General features: G+C 46.5%; 1 protein-coding gene across 3 annotated transcripts in view; it reads left to right on the top strand.

The window, feature by feature from the left end:
* BNC1 (basonuclin zinc finger protein 1) overlaps positions 1-18321 on the top strand; it is a 109200-nt gene that overhangs the window by 67102 nt on the left and 23777 nt on the right. The window contains exon 1 of one of the 3 annotated variants that reach the window (XM_077318129.1): positions 12521-12763. The exons of the other annotated variants lie outside the window; for them this stretch is intronic. Within the exon in view, the coding sequence (XP_077174244.1) occupies positions 12755-12763 (9 nt within the window). The 5' untranslated portion in view covers positions 12521-12754. Of the gene's footprint in view, positions 1-12520; positions 12764-18321 lie in introns of those variants that run through there. 3 annotated transcript variants of the gene reach the window in all.

Genomic DNA, 18321 nt, shown 5'->3' with positions numbered 1-18321 from the left:
AGACTTTGAAAGGGACTGGAAAATATTTGGAGCAACCTCAAAATGTTTCATTGAATCATAGAATCATAGAATCATAGAATCATAGAATCATAGAATCATAGAAACATAGAGTTGGAAAGGGCCATACAGGCCATCTAGTCATAGAATCATAGAATCATAGAGTTGGAAGGGGCCATACAGGCCATCTAGTCATAGAATCATAGAATCATAGAGTTGGAAGGGGCCATACAGGCCATCTAGTCATAGAATCATAGAATCATAGAGTTGGAAAGGGCCATACAGGCCATCTAGTCCAACCCCCTGCTCAACGCAGGATCAGCCCTAAGCATCCTGAAGCATTAAGTGAAATCGTAAACATTAAGTTCCCAGGTTTTCAACCAGGGGGTGGGGACCCCTCTGGGGGTCGAATGACCCTTTCACAGGGGTCATGGCAGGGCGAGCTGCTTGGCCGTGGAGGTGCCATCCACACAACAGCCTTGCGGGGTAGATCGGGATAGAGCGTTCATCTGTCTGGAGCAGGGGAAAAGAGCGAGATCGGCATGGTGGGACAAGAGGCAGAGCTGGACTGAGAAACCCCAGAAAAAAAACCAATTTGTATACAATCCCAAGGGATCTTCACGCCACTGGTCATTTTTGTTTTAATTTCTGTGAAAGAACTTCCAACTTGTGGAACCATTTCATGGTTGGGGGTCACCACAACAGGAGGAACTGTATTAAAGAGAAGGTTTAGGAAGGAACTGCCTTACTGTTACTCTAAAAACCCTTTTAACGGAAGCTGTTGGAAAACGACCAAGCTTATTTGCGGTTACTGAATATTCACAAGGAAATCAGAGATGTGTGACTGGCTGAGCTCCACGCTGAAGAGAAAATGAACCAGGGACCATTCCCCCCCTCTAAAATGCTTAAAAGAAAAAAATTATATTCCAGATTCTCTCAGATAGTCATTTGTTCCTAAACGCTAACTAAATTGTTATGAGAAAGTACCCAAAGTTTCAGTGAGCAACTAAGTTCCAATTGGCAGAATTCAGGAACCTGTATAGAAAGAATGACACATGGCAGGAACAAGTTTGAGGCCAGTGGCTCCTTTAAGACCAACAAAATTTAATTCAAGAAGAAGAGTGGTATAGCCCAGACTCCCATGTAGGTTAACTAATTTTGCAGCAGCAAATGTCAGAGAGGGGCTGGCCCTGTTTTGTAAGGAAAAGGCTTCAGAGACACTTTCTCTAGTCTAGAAGACATTCATCAAGACATCTCGGGTTTGTAAAATCGCAAATACAGGTTTCAGCCAGCAGGTCAGGGAGGTGAACCTGAAAGAACCTTGTAATTTGCCATGAGGCGAGCCGGCTGCTTGGCCGTGAAACTCAGCAAATCCAAATTACTGCGATGAATGCACAGCTCAATATCCAGCCGGCAGGGGGCTTCATCAACTCCTGGGCACGAGAAAAGGAAATTCCAGCACTATCTTGCCAGATTATCAGTTTGGAATCTCCAAATTCTTATTTGTTTTTCAGTAAAGCCCTCATGTGGGGGGAGGAAACTTCCTGTATTGCTCTGAGGAAGCAGCCAAACCAGGTTTTTTATGCCCTGGTGTTTTCCTTCACTTTCACCATGCATTCCCATCGGGCTTTCTTTTTCCTTCTGCGTGACACGCTACTTTCACTGTGCATGTGCTTCGAGCTTTCTTTTTCGTCCCTCCCTTCAGTGCTTCGTTCGTCTTCTGTTTGCTGTTTCCCCGTGTTTTCTGAGAGTGGTTTAGTGGCGATTTTTCCACTTGGTTTGCTCAAAACGCAAAGGTAATTCAAAATTCCCTTGGATCTCGCCCCCCCAAACACGCACCCTTTTCCTGCCCTTAGGAGGCTACTCCATCATCCACACTGGACAGCATAGTTGGTCTCTCCCTACTGGCCAGCTTCATGCTGGACATGTTTTTTTGAGAGTCTTCAAACTGCATTTAGTGTCCAGTAGCCATCTTAGCAAAACATTAGGGAGTCTTCCTTCTTCATTATTGTACAAGCTTTAGTACTGCTTAATTTCCCCATTTTTTTTTCAATTTCAGGGTTGTTGTTTTTTTTAAGAAACTGAGTGAGTCTACTGATATGGGTCCCTCACGAAATGTGAGTGGCTGGAGAGAGAGAAAAGGCATCGTCAGGGAAAACTTTAAGTGTTGTGTGTGCGTGCTGCTTCACACTTAGAGAGATGCTTGCGGTCTGTTGAATTCAGAGGGGGCTTCCGCAGGAGTGACTCTAGATCTTTCAAGTCAGCCCGGGGATGGAAGGCCAACAAGTCCCTACACAAAGGCAGCCAATTGCATGGACTTCTGTTGGCCTCTCATCTTGCAAACCCTCGGGGATTCGTTGAGGCTTGACTGCGCTTCACACAGTTCTGCATGTGACTGCAATTCTTATTGCAAGAGGGGTGATATCCAGGAGGAGGGGTGAGGAGAGGGCCTTTTCCCAGCAAGCATCTTAGCAGCCGTGTCGAGGGGCACTTTAAAAGCCTCTGGCAGTCAAATGCCTGCAGAAACTAGAGTGAGTCAGGTGATGTGGTGTCTGGGAGAGCGTGGCCACTGACGGCTTTTCTGTGCTGACCCAGCTATCTCAGGCTCGCTGGTGCAGCCCATTTAAAGGAGCCATGCCAGGGAGCTAGCAGCTGCCTCCTGCTCCCTGGCAGAACCCCTTTCAATGCGCTGCACAAATGAGCTTCAAACAGCTGGACCAGCACAGAGAAGGCTCTCCCCTGCCTCTGGCAGTTTGGTGTAGTTTGGTGTAGTGCCAGTGTAGAGCCAGTTTGGTGTAGTGGTTAGGAGTGCGGACTTCTAATCTGGACTTCTAATCTGTCATGCCAGCTTTGATTCTGTGCTCCCCTACATGCAACCAGCTGGGTGACCTTGGCCTTGCCATGGCACTGATAAAACTGTTCTGACTGGGCAGTGATATCAGGGCTCTCTGAGCCTCACCCACCTCACAGGGTGTCTGTTGTGGGGAGAGGAATGGGAAGGTGACTGTAAGCCGCTTTGAGACTCCTTTGGGTAGGGAAAAGCGGCATATAAGAACCAACTCTTCTTCTTCTTCTTCTTCTTCTTCTTCTTCTTCTTCTTTTTCTTTTTCTTTTTCTTTTTTTTTTTCTTTTTCTTTTTCTTTTTCTTCTTTTTCTTCTTCTTCTTTTTCTTCTTCTTCTTCTGGCTCCCTGAAGCATCATAGAATCTTAAAATTGGAAGGGGCCATACAGGTCATCTAATCCGGGGGTAGTCAATCTGTGGTCCTCAAGATGTCCGTGGACTACAATTCCCATGAGCCCCTGCCAACAAATGTTGTCAGGGGCTCCTGGGAATTGTAATCCATGAACATTTGGAGGAACACAGGTCTAATCTAATCCAACCCCTGATCTAATCCAACCCCCTGCTCAGAGCAGCTGAAACCTGCAGATGGGGGTTGCAGCCCAGTTTAAAGGGGCTGCAGGTGGGCGCCCCAAATGGCTGATCTAGTAGGGACAGCTGTGAAGGAAGAGGGAGATGAGCAGCCTCTTCCCTGGCAATCCTGTATCCTTTTTCTCCAGGCTGACCCAACCTGTTTAAAGGGTCTATGCCAGGGAACTGGCAGCTGCCTCTCGTTCCCTGGCATAGCCCCTTTAAACCACAGAACCTGACTTAAAAGCTTCCATATGGTTCTTGAAGTTAAAGGTGCTTCCGGAAACCTAGAGGAAGACAAACCAACACTGAAAGGCAAGGGGTTGGATTCTTGGATAATCAAAAAATGGGACTGCCAAGAGCATTGTCAGGGGACCATGGGATGACAGTGGGATGTTCATGTTTGAAAATTCCCAGACAGCAAAAGAAATGCTCAAGAGTCTAGAGGAGTCCTTTGGGTTTACTACCATTAAATCACAAGGAGATTAAAGAGTTGCTTTAAGAAAGCTTTGCCAAACAAGGTTACTCAAGAGACAAGATTGTGAAAAAATATGTCTCCGAAGTGAGGCAGGTGTTTGAAAATCTAGCAATCTGTGTCTTTACTCAGATGAAGAAAAGGTAAATTTTACGCTTGGGACTTTGGGAGAAGATTTTTCTGTGTTTGTGAATGTGCAGAGTCAAAGACAAATAGTGTAGTGGTTAGGAGTGTGGACTTCAATCAGGTACTAAAGAAATCGAGAGAGGAGTGCTCAAAATGGCTTATAGGATTTGAATCACCAAAAGACTTGTTACATTCTAGAACGAACTTGAAGGAGAAAGTCCCACCCAGAGAAAGGCAGACAGACCAATTGCTGCGTTGCTTGAATGGTAACAAAAGGGGCCGCTTTGCAAAGGACTGTAGGGAGCCACCAGCTAACAGGAGTTTTTCTAAGATGCTCAGGAACCACACAGCGGCTCCAAACAAGCAGAGAGGCGAGTTTAAATATCAAAAGCATGATGCAGCATACAAAGGGAAAAGGTGTTTACTATTTAAGCAGAAAATCCTTATTTACGATGATCGAATCATAGAATTATGGAGTTGGAAGGGGGAAACCAGCTATCTAGTCCAACCCCCTGCTCAATGTGGTATCTGTCTAGCCACTGCTTGAAGACTGCCAGTGAGGCTCACCATCTCCTTAGCCAGTTTAGTGTAGTAGTTGAGTGTGGACTTCTAATCTGGTCAGCCGGGTTTGATTCCCTGCTCCCCCACATGCAGCCAGCTGGGTGACCCTGGGCTTGCCACAGCGCTGATAAAGCTGTTCTGATCGAGCAGGAATATCAGGGCTCTCTCAGCCTCACCCACCCCACAGGGTGTCTGTTGTGGGGAGAGGAAAGGGAAGGCGACTGTAAGCCGCTTTGAGCCTCCTTCGGGTAGGGGAAAGCGGCATATAAGAACCAACTCTTCTTCTTCTTCTATTTCAAGGCACACAAATTTCCAAACCAGCGTTGGAGATGTCCCGTACATACCTGAATCAAGCTGTAATGTATTGAGTGTAGACAACAAAGGCTTTGACACATGTTTTGGAAATAAGAAATGTACCATTAGCCAAGATGATGCTGTATATGCACAAGGTAACCAAAAGGGGAAACTATACAAACTGAGTCTTGCAGGTGTTCACCTGGCACATGAAAGGAAAGGCGAAGAGAGCCTGGAACTGTAGCACAGGTGCTCAGGACATCCTAATCCCAAAATAATCCTAGACCTTCAGAACAAGAACACGAACCTCGCCAAAGGCATCAAGGTTTATATGCCATCAGTGATGTCAGCCAATGTGCATCTTTATGACCAAAAAGGATTAGACCGTCATTTCCGCTTGGAAACATATTCACAAGTTATTTAAATTAATTCATAGTGGTGTCCTTGGACCAGTACATATAACATCAAATGATGGAAATAGTTACCTTGTCATAGAATCATAGAGTTGGAAGGTACCTCATGGGTCATCTAGTCCAACCCCCTGCACTATGCAGGACACTCACATCCCAATCACGCATCTACTGTAACCTGCCACCCCTTTGCCTTCACAGAATCAGCCTCTCCATCAGATGGCTGTCTGGCCTCTGCTTAAAAATCTCCAAAGATGGAGAACCCACCACCTCCCGAGGAAGCCTGTTCCACTGAGAAACCACTCTAACTGTCAGGAACTTCTTTTCGATGTTTAGATGGAATTTCTTTTGAATTAATTTCATCCCATTGGTTCTGGTCCATCCCTCTGGGGCAAGAGAGAGCAATTCTGCTCCATCCTACATATGGCACCCTTTTAAATACTTGAAGATTATCAGATCCCCTCTCAGTCGTCTCCTCTCTAGGCTTAAACAGACCTGGTTGAGGCCAGGAGCATCTCTCATGGTCCAGGAGCGACCAGCCTGTTGGATCTGGCTGAGCATAATGCTCTTAGGGGATGTATTCAGAGAGGCGGACCCTCACACACACCAATCTTATTGGAGGTGAGTGTTTAAGGTCAACCGGAATGCATACAGAAACGCGGAATGCTACAACGCATGATTCAAAATCACAAGATGTCATAGACCCATTGTATACGGCACTGGTCAGACCACACCTGGAGTACTGTGTGCAGTTCTGGAGGCCTCACTTCAAGAAGGACATAGATAAAATTGAAAGGGTACAGAGGAGAGTGATGAGGATGATCTGAGGCCAAGGGACCAGGCCCTATGAAGATAGGTTGAGGGACCTGGGAATGTTCAGCCTGGAGAAAAGGAGGTTGAGAGGGGACATGATAGCCCTCTTTAAGTATTTGAAAGGTTGTCACTTGGAGGAGGGCAGGATGCTGTTCCTATTGGCTGCAAAGGAGAGGACGCGCAGTAATGGGTTTAAACTTCAAGTACACCGATATAGGCTAGATATCAGGAAAAAATGTTCACAGTCAGAGTAGTTCAGCAGTGGAATAGGCTGCCTAAGGAGGTGGTGAGCTCCCCCTCACTGGCAGTCTTCAAGCAAAGGTTGGATACACACTTTTCTTGGATGCTTTAGGATGCTTAGGGCTGATCCTGCGTTGAGCAGGGGGTTGGACTAGATGGCCTGTATGGCCCCTGCCAACTCTATGATTCTATGATTCTGTGATTCTTTGATTCTAGTCTGCAAACTGCAGAAGGGACTAAAACAGGCAGCATGTGCCTAGAATGAGAACACAGCACAGACTGCTCATAGGCAAGGCTTCAAGCAAGGAGAAGTGGATTCATGCCAGTACACTAAACGCAAAGATGCACATTGTACTCACATTCTTCCATACATCGATGACTTGATTCTGGGTTATGACAGGCAAGTGAACTATAACAGTGCGGTGGAGTGCCTAAGCAGAGAAGCAGAAATTAAGGATTTAGGAGATATTCTTGCTACCTGGGCATACAAATTGAAAAGGAGAAGATGTATTGAGGTGGACCAATCTCCTGGGATGGTAGAAAGCAAACTATAGTAAGTTTGTCTTCCACAGAAGCCGCATGTATAGCATCTGCCGAAGCATGCAGAGAACTGTGGTGATGAGACCAGCTACCAAAGGACTCTGGAGTTGATGAGTAAAATCCAATTCAACCTAAAGAAGACAGCCAGAGCTGTGTTAAGATATGTGTTAAGATATCTTAATCAGGAAAACTGGCTGCACACACTCAGTGTCGCTTAGTGCAGGGGTAGTCAGCCTGTGGTCCTCCAGATGTTCATGGACTACAAATCCCATGAGCCCCTGCCAGCATTTGCTCATGGGAATTGTAGTCTCTGATCATCTGGAGGAACACAGGTTGACTACCTCTGACTTGCATTTTTGCATATTGATATGTGTTTTTGATCTTGTTTTGATGCTTTTATTGTTCGCCACCTTGGAGACCCTACCTTGGGCTTTAAAAGGTGTTCCCTAAACCAGGGGTAGTCAACCTGTGGTCCTCCAGATGTTCATGGACTACAATTCCCATGAGTCCCTGCCAGTGTTTGCTCATGGGAATTGTAGTCCGTGAACATCTGGAGGACCACAGGTTGACTACCCCTGCCCTAAACCAAGACTGCCCTTTCTCAAGGCTGATCTGAAAGGTTCCCCCCCATCCACGGTGAGACCAGCCATGGGGGTGGCCTGCTTAGTGGGGATTCTGTTGCACAGTTGGGAGTTTTGTTGTTGATTTTGTGTTTTCCGTTTGTAAGCTGCTCCAAACGGTGCTGCCCAACAGCAGAGAAATCCCTGGCCTGCCAGAAGTATCCCCACCCCTAAAAGCAGCGGCCATTGGGAAGAAGCCCAAGTAGTTGTGAGTGTCCTGCATAGTGCAGGGCGTTGGACTAGATGACCCTGGAGGTCCCTTCCAACTCTGTGATTCTAGGAAAGTCACTGTGTAGTGAAGGCACTAGTTGTGCACATCTAATATGGTCTTAGCTTTGGCCTTAGACGTGTGTTGTTTCCATGGTTGTTGTTTAAAAGTGCCGGGTGCATTGAGGGGGGCTAGGGAAATTCCACCCACATCCACCTGCCAATGAATTTATAAAAAATCATCATTAGCCAAAAAGGCATTATTGTGCCATAACAGGGAGAGGTGAAAGGATCTGACTGCAATTGAAGTTTATTTGATGCCATCTTCTTCTCCCTTTCCCCCTTTTTCTCGGTCCTCTGGAATTACAGCTCTTATTGACCATTCTTGCCCTTAGGTGCTCATCTAAAATTCTCGTTGTATTCAGCAGGAGTTCTCCACCGGTATCTTAGGGCAAAATTTGGCCTCGAGATAAAACGAGGATTCATATAAAGAAAACGAAGGGGGGGGGGCTAAGAATCACTGATCATCTCCCCCCCACCACCCCCATCCCGTTTTCTCAACATATTTAAGGTTGACTTTTATTACAGCTTTCTTGGCAAATATTTAGGGTCGGGGTTCATAATCGGTTTTAATACGTTTCTCGACTTCTTTACCACTGAGGAACCCCTGAGACATCCTTCAGGCTTTGAGGAACCCCAGAAATGGCATGATCAAGCAGAATAGGGTTGGGAAGCAGAGCTGTGGACACACCCACTCTAGCCCCTCCCCTTCCCACCCCCTCCAGGCCCATCATTGGCCATTGGGAGGTCAATATGACCATATATGATCACATCACATGATAAATGTATGTATATATATATATATATATAATTTAACTCCCACCCATTCAGGAAACCCTTCCAGGGCCATCAAGAAACTCCAAAGGTTCAGAAATCCCTGGTTGAGAGAACCTGGTTTACCGTCAGCACCTGGCTTAGTGTCCTGGTTAAACCACAGATCTCCCAGCCGTTCCTCATCACTTTCAGGTTTTTCCCAGAAGTTACATCATGCTGTCTCCACAACATTCTCCCCTCCCACCCCCCCCCCCCAAAAAACCAAAAAAACTTGGCAGCCCTGGATGTAATCGTGTTGGTTTTAAGCTATCTTTGGAGACACAGAACTCTCCAGGTGGTTTAAATTTATTTATCTGATTATTTATGACCTGCTTTTTAAGAGTTCTCCACATGATTTGAACACAGAGAAGGGTTCGTTTTGTTTGTTTTTTTTAATGTAAACTGCACATTGGAAATGTCTTAATAAAATTGTCAGGGATGTACAAATTGCAATTCTTTTGAGGTGCAGCCGATGACAAAAGTACAGGCCTGGAGAGTTAGTCAATGGGCTGAAGCAGAGTTTAATTTTGTTTAGGATCGCGTCATAAAAGCCAGAGTTCTCTTGTCTGGAAAAAACTGACCCATCAGACATTAGGTTTAGTTCAAAATAAACCTGAGTCACGAATGTTTATAGATGTTGCGGATAGACCAGATTTGCACATATCACAAAGCCTTCTAGTTATCATTTTGTCTGGGCCTATTGATCCTTGACGAATTTCTAATATTATTTCTGTTTCCCTCAGTATAAAAACTTATTCTTTACTTGATTTGTTTGTTTAGAACCTGACCCGAGAGGTAGCTGCTATTCTCCTCCTTCCTTCCTTCCTTCTTCCTTCCTTCCTTCCTTCCTTCCTTCCTTCCTTCCTTTCCTTCCTTCCTTCCTTCCTTCCAGTTACATTCCATCTTCCTTCCTTCCTTCCTTTTCCTTCCTTCCTTCCTTCCAGTTACATTCCATCTTCCTTCCTTCCTTCTTTCCTTCTTTCCTTCTTTCCTTCTTTCCTTCTTTCCTTCCTTCCTCCTTCCTTCCAGTTACATTCCATCCTTCCTTCCTTCCTTCCTTCCTTCCCTCCTCCTTCCTTCCTTCCTTCCTTCCTTCCAATAATCGCTGTCCTTTCTTTTATCAGGTGTAATTTTGCCTTAAGTTCTGTAATGAGTGAAAGTTTTAAAAGTATGATTAAACAATTCTGTGTGGTGGTGATGGCCTGGGGGGGGAGGTAGAAACCTGGGCCGATTCTGCACACAACAGATAATGCGCTTTCAATCCACTTTAGAAGTAGATTTTCCTGTTCTGCACAGGAAAATCCAGCCGCCAAAGCACATTGAAAGTGCATTATCCTATGTGTGCGGAATGCGCCCTGTATCAGCAAATAAAACAGACACAGCTAAGGCTAGAAATATGGGAAAAGTCACAGCAGGAATAAGACAGCAATGGTTAAGGGGAGGGCTGCCAGCTCTAGGGTTGGAAAATACTTTGAGGGTAGAACTTGGGAGAGCAGGGTTGGGACAGGAGGGGAGGGACTTCAGCCCAGAGTCCACCTATCAGAGCATCCGTTTTCTCCAGATGAGCTGAGCACTATTATTTGGAAGTCAGTGGGGATGGAGGATTCCGGGCCCCCGGGAAGCACGTCTGGCCTCAACCAGGGCCAGGGCAATTTCGGTTCTGGCCCCTATCTGGTGGAAGGAGTTCCCGGAAGAGCTGAGGGTGCTGTCGGAGCTCTCTGGTTGAACACTGGGTCATAAGAGCGGGTCCTTCCCCATCCTTGTACAATCTGGAACGCCCCCTGGGAGGAACACCACCATTGCCCGCTGATTGGCATAGCCAGGAATAGACGAATTGAGGAATAAGGGCCTAACGTGGGATTCTTGTGATCGTCCTCTATGCCAGAGGTAGTCAAACTGCGGCCCTCCAGATGTCCATGGACTACAATTCCATGGACTACAAACATCTGGAGGGCCGCAGTTTGACTACCCCTGCTCTATGCTGTTCCTATCGGTTTTATATTGCATTATTATTATGGGGTTGTTACGTTTTTACCATGCTGTGAACCGCCACGAGCTGGCTAAAAATCTAATAAGAAATAAAAATATAAATAAATAAAACCGGAGATTTCCAGCCATCCTCTAGAGCAGGGCGTTGTGAATCCCCAAGGGTTCTTGGAGGCCCTGGAAGAGAGTGGAAAGGACAGGGGTAGTCAAACTGGCGCCCTCCAGATGTCCATGGACTACAATTCCCATGAGCCCCTGCCAGCATTCGCATTTGACTACCCCTGGGAAAGGAGGCACTGTAATGTGGATGAACATTTTGGCCGCTGCAGGGAATACGTTCGAGTTCCGTCATGTCATATACCAGCGGCGTGCCACTGGAAATATGAAAAATAAAGAAGATTTGGCCCCAGATCTTCCAGAGGGACTTTGTCAATCAATAACTCCCTTGTTCCGCACAGAGCTTGCTCGGATTCTACTTGGCGTGCTCAGAGTGTAATAAGGTGCCGTCTCATTTGACCTTAAGTGCAGTTAATAGGGGGTGACTGGTTGCAAACCTGTTTGATTTCTCCTATAGGATGACTAACCTGGCCCGATCTGCAGGGCCCTGTCCCTTCAGCTGCATGGGCCTGCTTGGATGTCCGTTTGAAGGTCCCCGCAGAGTGCAGCAAAGAAAAAAATGACTGTATTTGCCCAGGGACATGCTTGCGGTCGCCATGAGCTCTATTTACTTCCAGTTCTCCACCGTCCAGAGTAGAGGAAAGCTCTCCGGCTGAAGGAATCCTGTACAATGCTGACTTTTAAACGCAGGTCCTCACATTTCCTCCTGGATGGATTTAGAGTCCCACCTGTCTTCCCTTGCCTACGTTTTTATCCTCACAAGAGCCCTGTGAGGTAGGTTAGGCCAGGGGTAGTCAAACTGTGGCCCTCCAGATGTCCATGAACTACAATTCCCAGGAGGCCCCTGCCAGCATTTGCTGGCAGGGGCTCCTGGGATTTGTAGTTCATGGACATCTGGAGGGCCGCAGTTTGACTACCCCTGGGTTAGGCTAACAGGGAATGACTGGCTCAAGATCAACCAGTGAGTTTTGTGGAACCCAGGATTTTCTCAGTGGCCCTGGCCATGTCACCCACAAACACCCATGGGCAGTGATGACCTGGAAAGGGTGGGAGGGGGAGGGGTCCCAAGTGGGCGTGTCCACAGTTCTGCTTCCCAACCATTGCGCCACTGCTGGGATTTCTCAAATCCCAAAAAAACGTTTCAGGGTTTTCTCAATGGTAAAGAAGTTGAGAAAGGCCGGCCTGTAGGAAATACTTAAGTGCTTTTATTTGTATTCGTGGCCTCCCTCCCTTCCTCCGTCGATTAAAATCTCAAATTTCCCTTCTGTTTTATTTTTCCTTTTCAAATATTTAAAAAAAAATAATAGAAAATAACTTCCTAATAACTATCCTCGTAAGACCAGAACATCATTTCATGCTGCTTCTTATGCGCTCACAAAGGCCACTGCATTTAACACTTGGAAATCTTATTACTAAATTACTTTTGGGGGAGTGGGGGGGGGGGCTGCTCAATCCCACAGGTACGGTCTGAGAAGCGTCCTGATTCCCTTTCGCCTCCACCTACTGTAAAAACCAACTTTATTTGCAGATACTCATTCGTATTCTTGGGAAAGGGGGAGTGGAATTGTAACCCAGGCCTTGGGTTACCCGCATTGATTTAATGACATAGTTTAGGCAGCTGGAGACGAGGCAGAGAATCTCCCCGCACTGCACTGGGAGAGCCTCAGGTCACCGGGACTCCTTTTGATCAAGCCTCTGTGAAAGATGAGTGTCATCCCCCCCCTCCCCAGTCAGCTGTGCGGGGTTCTGCCCTGTGACTGGAGAGGGAGGTGGGAGCATCTCAAGGAGGTGAGCTGGGCAAGAGACAGCCTGAACTTCCAACTGGAGGTTCTGGGGCAGCTCAGCTGAGGAGGAGGAGGAGGAGGAGGGATCTGATTTCACTCCCCTGTGCGCACTGTGAGCGCACGCCAGACCTGAAGGTGCTCTGCTTCAGACGGGGCTGAGAAGACCGAGGCATGTGATGAGTCTGCCTCCTTTGCTTGTACAGACAGGAATGCTTCCTGCTTGCTTCTCCTTTTGTACAACCCACAGCGGAGGGGATGGCAAACTGTTCCGTAGTAGCTCTTGAAACGCATGCACCATAAGAATGTCAGAGGTAAGGAAACTTTTTTGTTTTGGGGAGTTGTACATACATTTGGGGTTCATTCCTTGCCTCTTATCAATCCTTGCAAGGGGGACGAGGGTTTTGTCTTCATTTTGGGTGTTTTTCTCCTTTTTTTTACTGTAGTGGCTCGACAGGGTCGTGGTTTAGGGAACAGTAACGTTCCGCCGGGATCTTAGTTCTGGTGGGCTTGATTGGGAATTGTTCTCTCTGGCTAACAGCCCCTCTCTTAACCCGGTTTGCTCAGAAAAAACAACCCAGTGGATTTCAAACTAAATCCCCATCCTGAGAAGCATAAAATGCTGGCCTTCATGCTGAAAGGCATCCTGAAAACTACCTATTCCCTGCCTCTTGCCCTTAAGTTCTGGATAGTAAATACGATCGTGCAGAATCGGGCCTCGGATCATTCATCCCCCCCCCCCCCCCCCGTCAAAGAAGCAACAACCTCTGTAAATGGATGTGACTTGACAAGGTTTAATTGTACAGGTCTGGGATGCGCATCAATAGCTATAAAATTCATCGTTTGCGACTTCAATGGGGTCGCAGACAAGTGCTCTAAAACAAACGCGTCCTCATTATGGTGATGTATCAAATGCACGGGAGACGGGACAATGTAAATTTTGCTAAGGAAGTTTCTTGGAAATTAGGTTCGGAATGGTGTGTGCTGTTTGTATCCTGGAAGATTCCCCGCTAGCCTGTTAACTAGGAGTTTTGCTGAGTGTGTTTTCAAAGGATGGCTAAACAGCTCTTCCAAACCGCAAGAGTTCCGATTCTGGAGTTTTCTTTGCTTTGGAATTTCATCCCATGAAAGCATGATTTGAAACTGTCCGTCAGACTCCAAGCAATCTTGTTAGCTTGGTTAAAAATGCAAATAATTTTCCTTTCCAGCTCAGTTAACCGAAAAGGGGCTCTCCGCACCCCCGTCCTTCTCCTCCCTTTCTCTCCGTTTTTAAAAAGTGTACCATTGTGTTGCTTTCAAACAAAAACAAACCAACAAAAGAAGGCGATCGGGAGAAGACTCCTAAAAAGGCGTGTGTGTGGTAACTTTTCCTTCTCCGAAAGGTTACAAAGGGGAGGCACCTCCCGGGGCTTCCCCCAAAATACGTCTCGGACCAATTAACCTGTGGCGCTAGGTGTTTCGTTCCCCCTTTTCTGACACTGCAGGGAACAAGAAAACTAATGTTCCTGTTTTGTAGCACTGCCATGTGTCCCACCAGCATAGGAAAGTGATTATTTCAAGAGGGTTTTTAAACAGCATCCCCGTTTTTTTTGAAAAGTGCGCTTTCTCGAGGGAGACGGTTTGGGTTCACAGAGATCGCTTCTTTTAAAAAATGTTTCCTTTTTTTGATCATGCCGTTCTTTGGCTCCTGGAACCTTGAGAGAGCATTGTTTGCCTTTTTCTTCTGGGGAGCGAACGCTGCCTTGCAAAACCTGGAGGCACGTTGCTCGCTCGCCTTTCAGCGTACCGGGAAAGCAGCCACTGAAGTCAGCTTCATTAGTTTCACGGATGGCACAACAGTGCGCGGCTGGCGTTGGCGCTTCCTTCCAGCCAGTCCCCGAGCATGACTGGGGCTGCCCGGGTTTGGATAAGCTTGTAAGGATATGTCAGCCAGATGTGACAAGATTGTCGAGAGGCAGGGAGAGGAGGAGATCTGATGTTAATCAGCGCATAGCTCGGAGCCAAACTTTCTCAGATGCAGTGTACTAACATGTTCTTCTCATTTACCGGCTCCCCTTTTGTGGCGAGAGAGCTGCCACTGTGTGCCTTGGACGGTTAAAGGGGATGCCGGCTAATTGCCTTTAATTGTGGAGACGGAGATGGCGGGCGGGGCGGGGAGTATGGGTGTGCATCGCTGTCCATTAACTTTAAAAAAAAAGAAAGAAATTACAGAGCAGGAGGCATGCGGTTGACACAAGCTCTCGGCCGGCAGTGAAAGTTCCGAAATCTGAAATGAAAGGGACTGGCGGCGGAATCCTAAACAGAGCTACACTGAAGTCAAAAGGTTTAGAAAGGTGTGATTCTGTTTGGGATTACAGCCCGGGGTAGTCAAACTGCGGCCCTCCAGATGTCCGTGGACTACAATTCCCATGAGCCCCTGCCGGCGTTCGCTGGCAGGGGCTCATGGGAATTGTAGTCCACGGGCATCTGGAGGGCCGCAGTTTGACTACCCCTGGTTACGCTGTGGAAATCCCTTCTGTTTTGGGACAACGTTTTGGGTCACAACACAGATTGGCGGGAGATGCATTAAATGTCCATTCATTTTATGTTTCCTCCTTCGGAAGCACAGGCTGCCCAATTGGGCAGCTACCCTGAACAGAGTTCCAGCTGCATCTATTAACTTTCGTACCTCTGCTCAGGAGCTGGTGAAGTTTGCTCCCTGAAAAAAAATATGTCCATGTGTGCGGGGTCACAGTTAGAGTGAGATCTGGAGGACCCAGGTTCAGTTTTCAGTTCCCTACTCTTGCGTGAAGCTTTCTGGGTAATGTTGGGCCAGGCGCAGCCTTTCAGAATAAAGTGAGAGAGCGGAGAACAACGTATCCCAACATGGGTACATGGAGGACGGGAAGAATTCAGATGTCTGGAATAAAGAAACAGCGGTTCTTGTGTGACTGTATGTGCTGTGACAAGCCTAAGTCCCTTGTCCTAGAAGCTTCACGCCTCTAAACGAGAATGCCTCTTGGGTTCTCCAAGATAATTTGCTGCTGTGATGTTGCTCATCACTAACTTTTTACTTTGTGATTAACTGGGCTAATAGATAAACCATCTGTAACTCTGGTATTTGTATCATGGCATTCTTCCATAATACAAAGTGGTTTCTCCGTGGAACAGGCTTCCTCGGGAGGTGGTGGGTTCTCCATCTTTGGAGATCTTTAAACAGAGACTGAATAGCCATCTGACGGAGAGGCTGATTCTGTGAGGGCTCAAGGGGGTGGCAGGTGACAGTGGATGAGCGATAGGGTTGTGAGCGTCCTGCATAGTGCAGGGGGTTGGACTAGATGACCCAGGAGGTCCCTTCCAATCCTGTTATTCTATGATTCTCCAAACTACACGGTATTGACACTCTGGGGAATCCCAAGTACCGGTTACAAAGGAAATCAGAAGCTAGGTCTATCTATAGTGGGAGGAAAGAACTATTGATAGAGTAATAGCTCTATGCATGTATGGAGACCTTGAGTCCCCAGAGTAAGGAAGATAATGAATATTGTAAGACATGCATATAATAACTGAGATCTCATTGGAAATCCCCAGCTTCTGGGGTTAGACACATTTCTAGATCCAGATGATCTACCCCAGATGATTCATCTTGTGACATTCCAGAGACTAGTCACTGTTGAAGACAATACTAATCTAAAGACAGCTTGGTTTGATCCAGCAAGGCTACCGGCACAGAGTACAGAGTCACCAATGACCACCACATCTTGTCTTTCACTTTTGTTATCATGAAGTTTCTAAACACTACAGATGTTCGTTCTGGGGTCTGAGACAGACCCTTGGTCCTCAGCAAACGAAAACATTGTATAACGTCCACAGGATGAGACCAGGAATGTCCAGAAAAACTGAGCGGTCCGGATTGAACAGCTTTCATTGTTGTGGATCAGTGAGCAGATGCGTTCTCTGAGTCCTTCCTTCCGAGCAGACCCATTGACTTTAGTAAGGCTTGTGGAGAAGAAAGCTGGCAATCCCTCATTAAAGAAGAGAAGATTCAAATGAGTAGCCGTGTTGGGCTGAAGGAGCACGACAAAATCAGAGTCCAGTGATCCCTTTAAGACCAACAAAGATTTATTCAAGGCGTGAGCTTTCGAGTGCAAGCACGCCTTGAATAAATCTTTGTTGGTCTTAAAGGGACCACTGGACACTGATTTTGTTATAGAAGAGCATTTATGCTCCCTGGCTTAAATTCTTTCCCCTCAGCTCAAATGGAAGGCCCAATCACAGGCACAGTTTCGGCAGACTTTGTAAATGTGGAGATAGTCATCTTGAACATATAAAATCTGGTCTGATTTTAGATAAAGGTATTTGTCCTCCCCCTTAATAGGATATGTGGATTTTCCATCTCAAAAATATCGCTGTTTTTCCTTGGAGATGAGGACTGGAAAACAATCTTGACAGTTGCTAAATATTTAGCTGCGACAAGCGCTTGTAAGAGAGCTGGGTCTCGACCTTTGAGTCAAAAGAACAGTAAGATAAGAAGAAGGGTTTAACAGATGTAGTCAAACTGCGACCCTCCAGATGTCCATGGACTACAATTCCATGGACTACGATTCCCATTAGCCCCTGCCAGCAAATGCTGGCAGGGGCTCATGGGGATCGTAGTCCATGGACATCTGGAGGGCCGCAATTTGACTACCCCTGGTTTAGAATACCAGTTCTATGTCTCCTGCAGGGCTGTATCAGGAACAACTTACTTGCCACTAGATTTTCTTGTCACATCTCGTACATGAAATTTGGTAGACATCGCCATTCGCCAGCTAATACCAGGGGAGTCCAAAAGCACCTCTGGGGTATGTTAATGAAAGCGAGCCTGGTCACAAAAATGTGATTCCCAACCTTCACTTGCGGGGAAATAAATACTGTGCATCCGCAAGAATAATTTGGAGTTGTCCACATGTTCAGCAGGCTTGCCAGTGTGATCCTGTTGTGAGGCTGAAATTAGCTTCTAGGCTACAGCTTATGTTAAAGGCTGATCATTTAGAAGGCAGAAAAGACACAGGGGTGGCCTTTGTCATGCAAATGAGGATTTCTAACCTGTTGTAACATTTACATTCAGCCTAGAAACAGTTTTCATCTCTCTTACCTAGGAAAACACCCTCAGTGGTTTCAGTTAGGGTTTGTGCGTGTGTGTATTTGTTGTTTGTGTGTGTGTGGTTGTCGTTTCTGGATATGTGCGCTACAGATTGCAGCCTAGCCCTCCAACTTGAACGATTGTATAAGTGTTGATTCAGGCGCAAAGCCGTGTTGGTCTGAAGGAGCTGAACAAAATTTGAGTCCAGGGTAAGGTGACCAGATTGTCCCTCTTTTGGAGGGGCATCTAGGGGCACCTGGAAAATTGCACTTATGTTGAAAGTAAAAAAATATATATTATAATTCTATTTTTGCGTTCTATGAAAAATTTTGTTGCTCCATATAGACCCAATTTTAATCAAGAACACCCCCCCCCCTGGGTCAATGGTGTCCTGCTTTACCAAAGTTTACCTTAGCTCCAGTGGCTTTAAAACCAACAAAGTTTTCTGAGTAAACAGCTTCTGTTGTTCTAGCAAGATATTATGTTGTAAATTCGTGGGCTATCTTCATGATGCTGTTTACTAATTTCCTGCTCATTTACTCACTCCTTGAAGCGGCACTCTAAGGATTCCTGTTTCATTGTCCCAGGAAGTGTGCATGTACCTGAAAGCTCCCAGCTAGATCGGTCATGAAAGTGCCATTGGACTCAAATTTTTGCATCACTCCTTCTGCTGCCAAAGTTAGGGCCGGATTCAAAGTGTGATCATTTTCCTGGCTTCAAGGGTTCAGATTAGGGTTAGGGGTTGCTGATTCCAGATTGAGACGTACT

Source organism: Paroedura picta, chromosome 18, assembly GCF_049243985.1.
Source record: "Paroedura picta isolate Pp20150507F chromosome 18, Ppicta_v3.0, whole genome shotgun sequence".
NCBI classification, from domain to species: domain Eukaryota; kingdom Metazoa; phylum Chordata; class Lepidosauria; order Squamata; family Gekkonidae; genus Paroedura; species Paroedura picta.
This window is presented reverse-complemented; position numbering and strand designations above follow the sequence as displayed.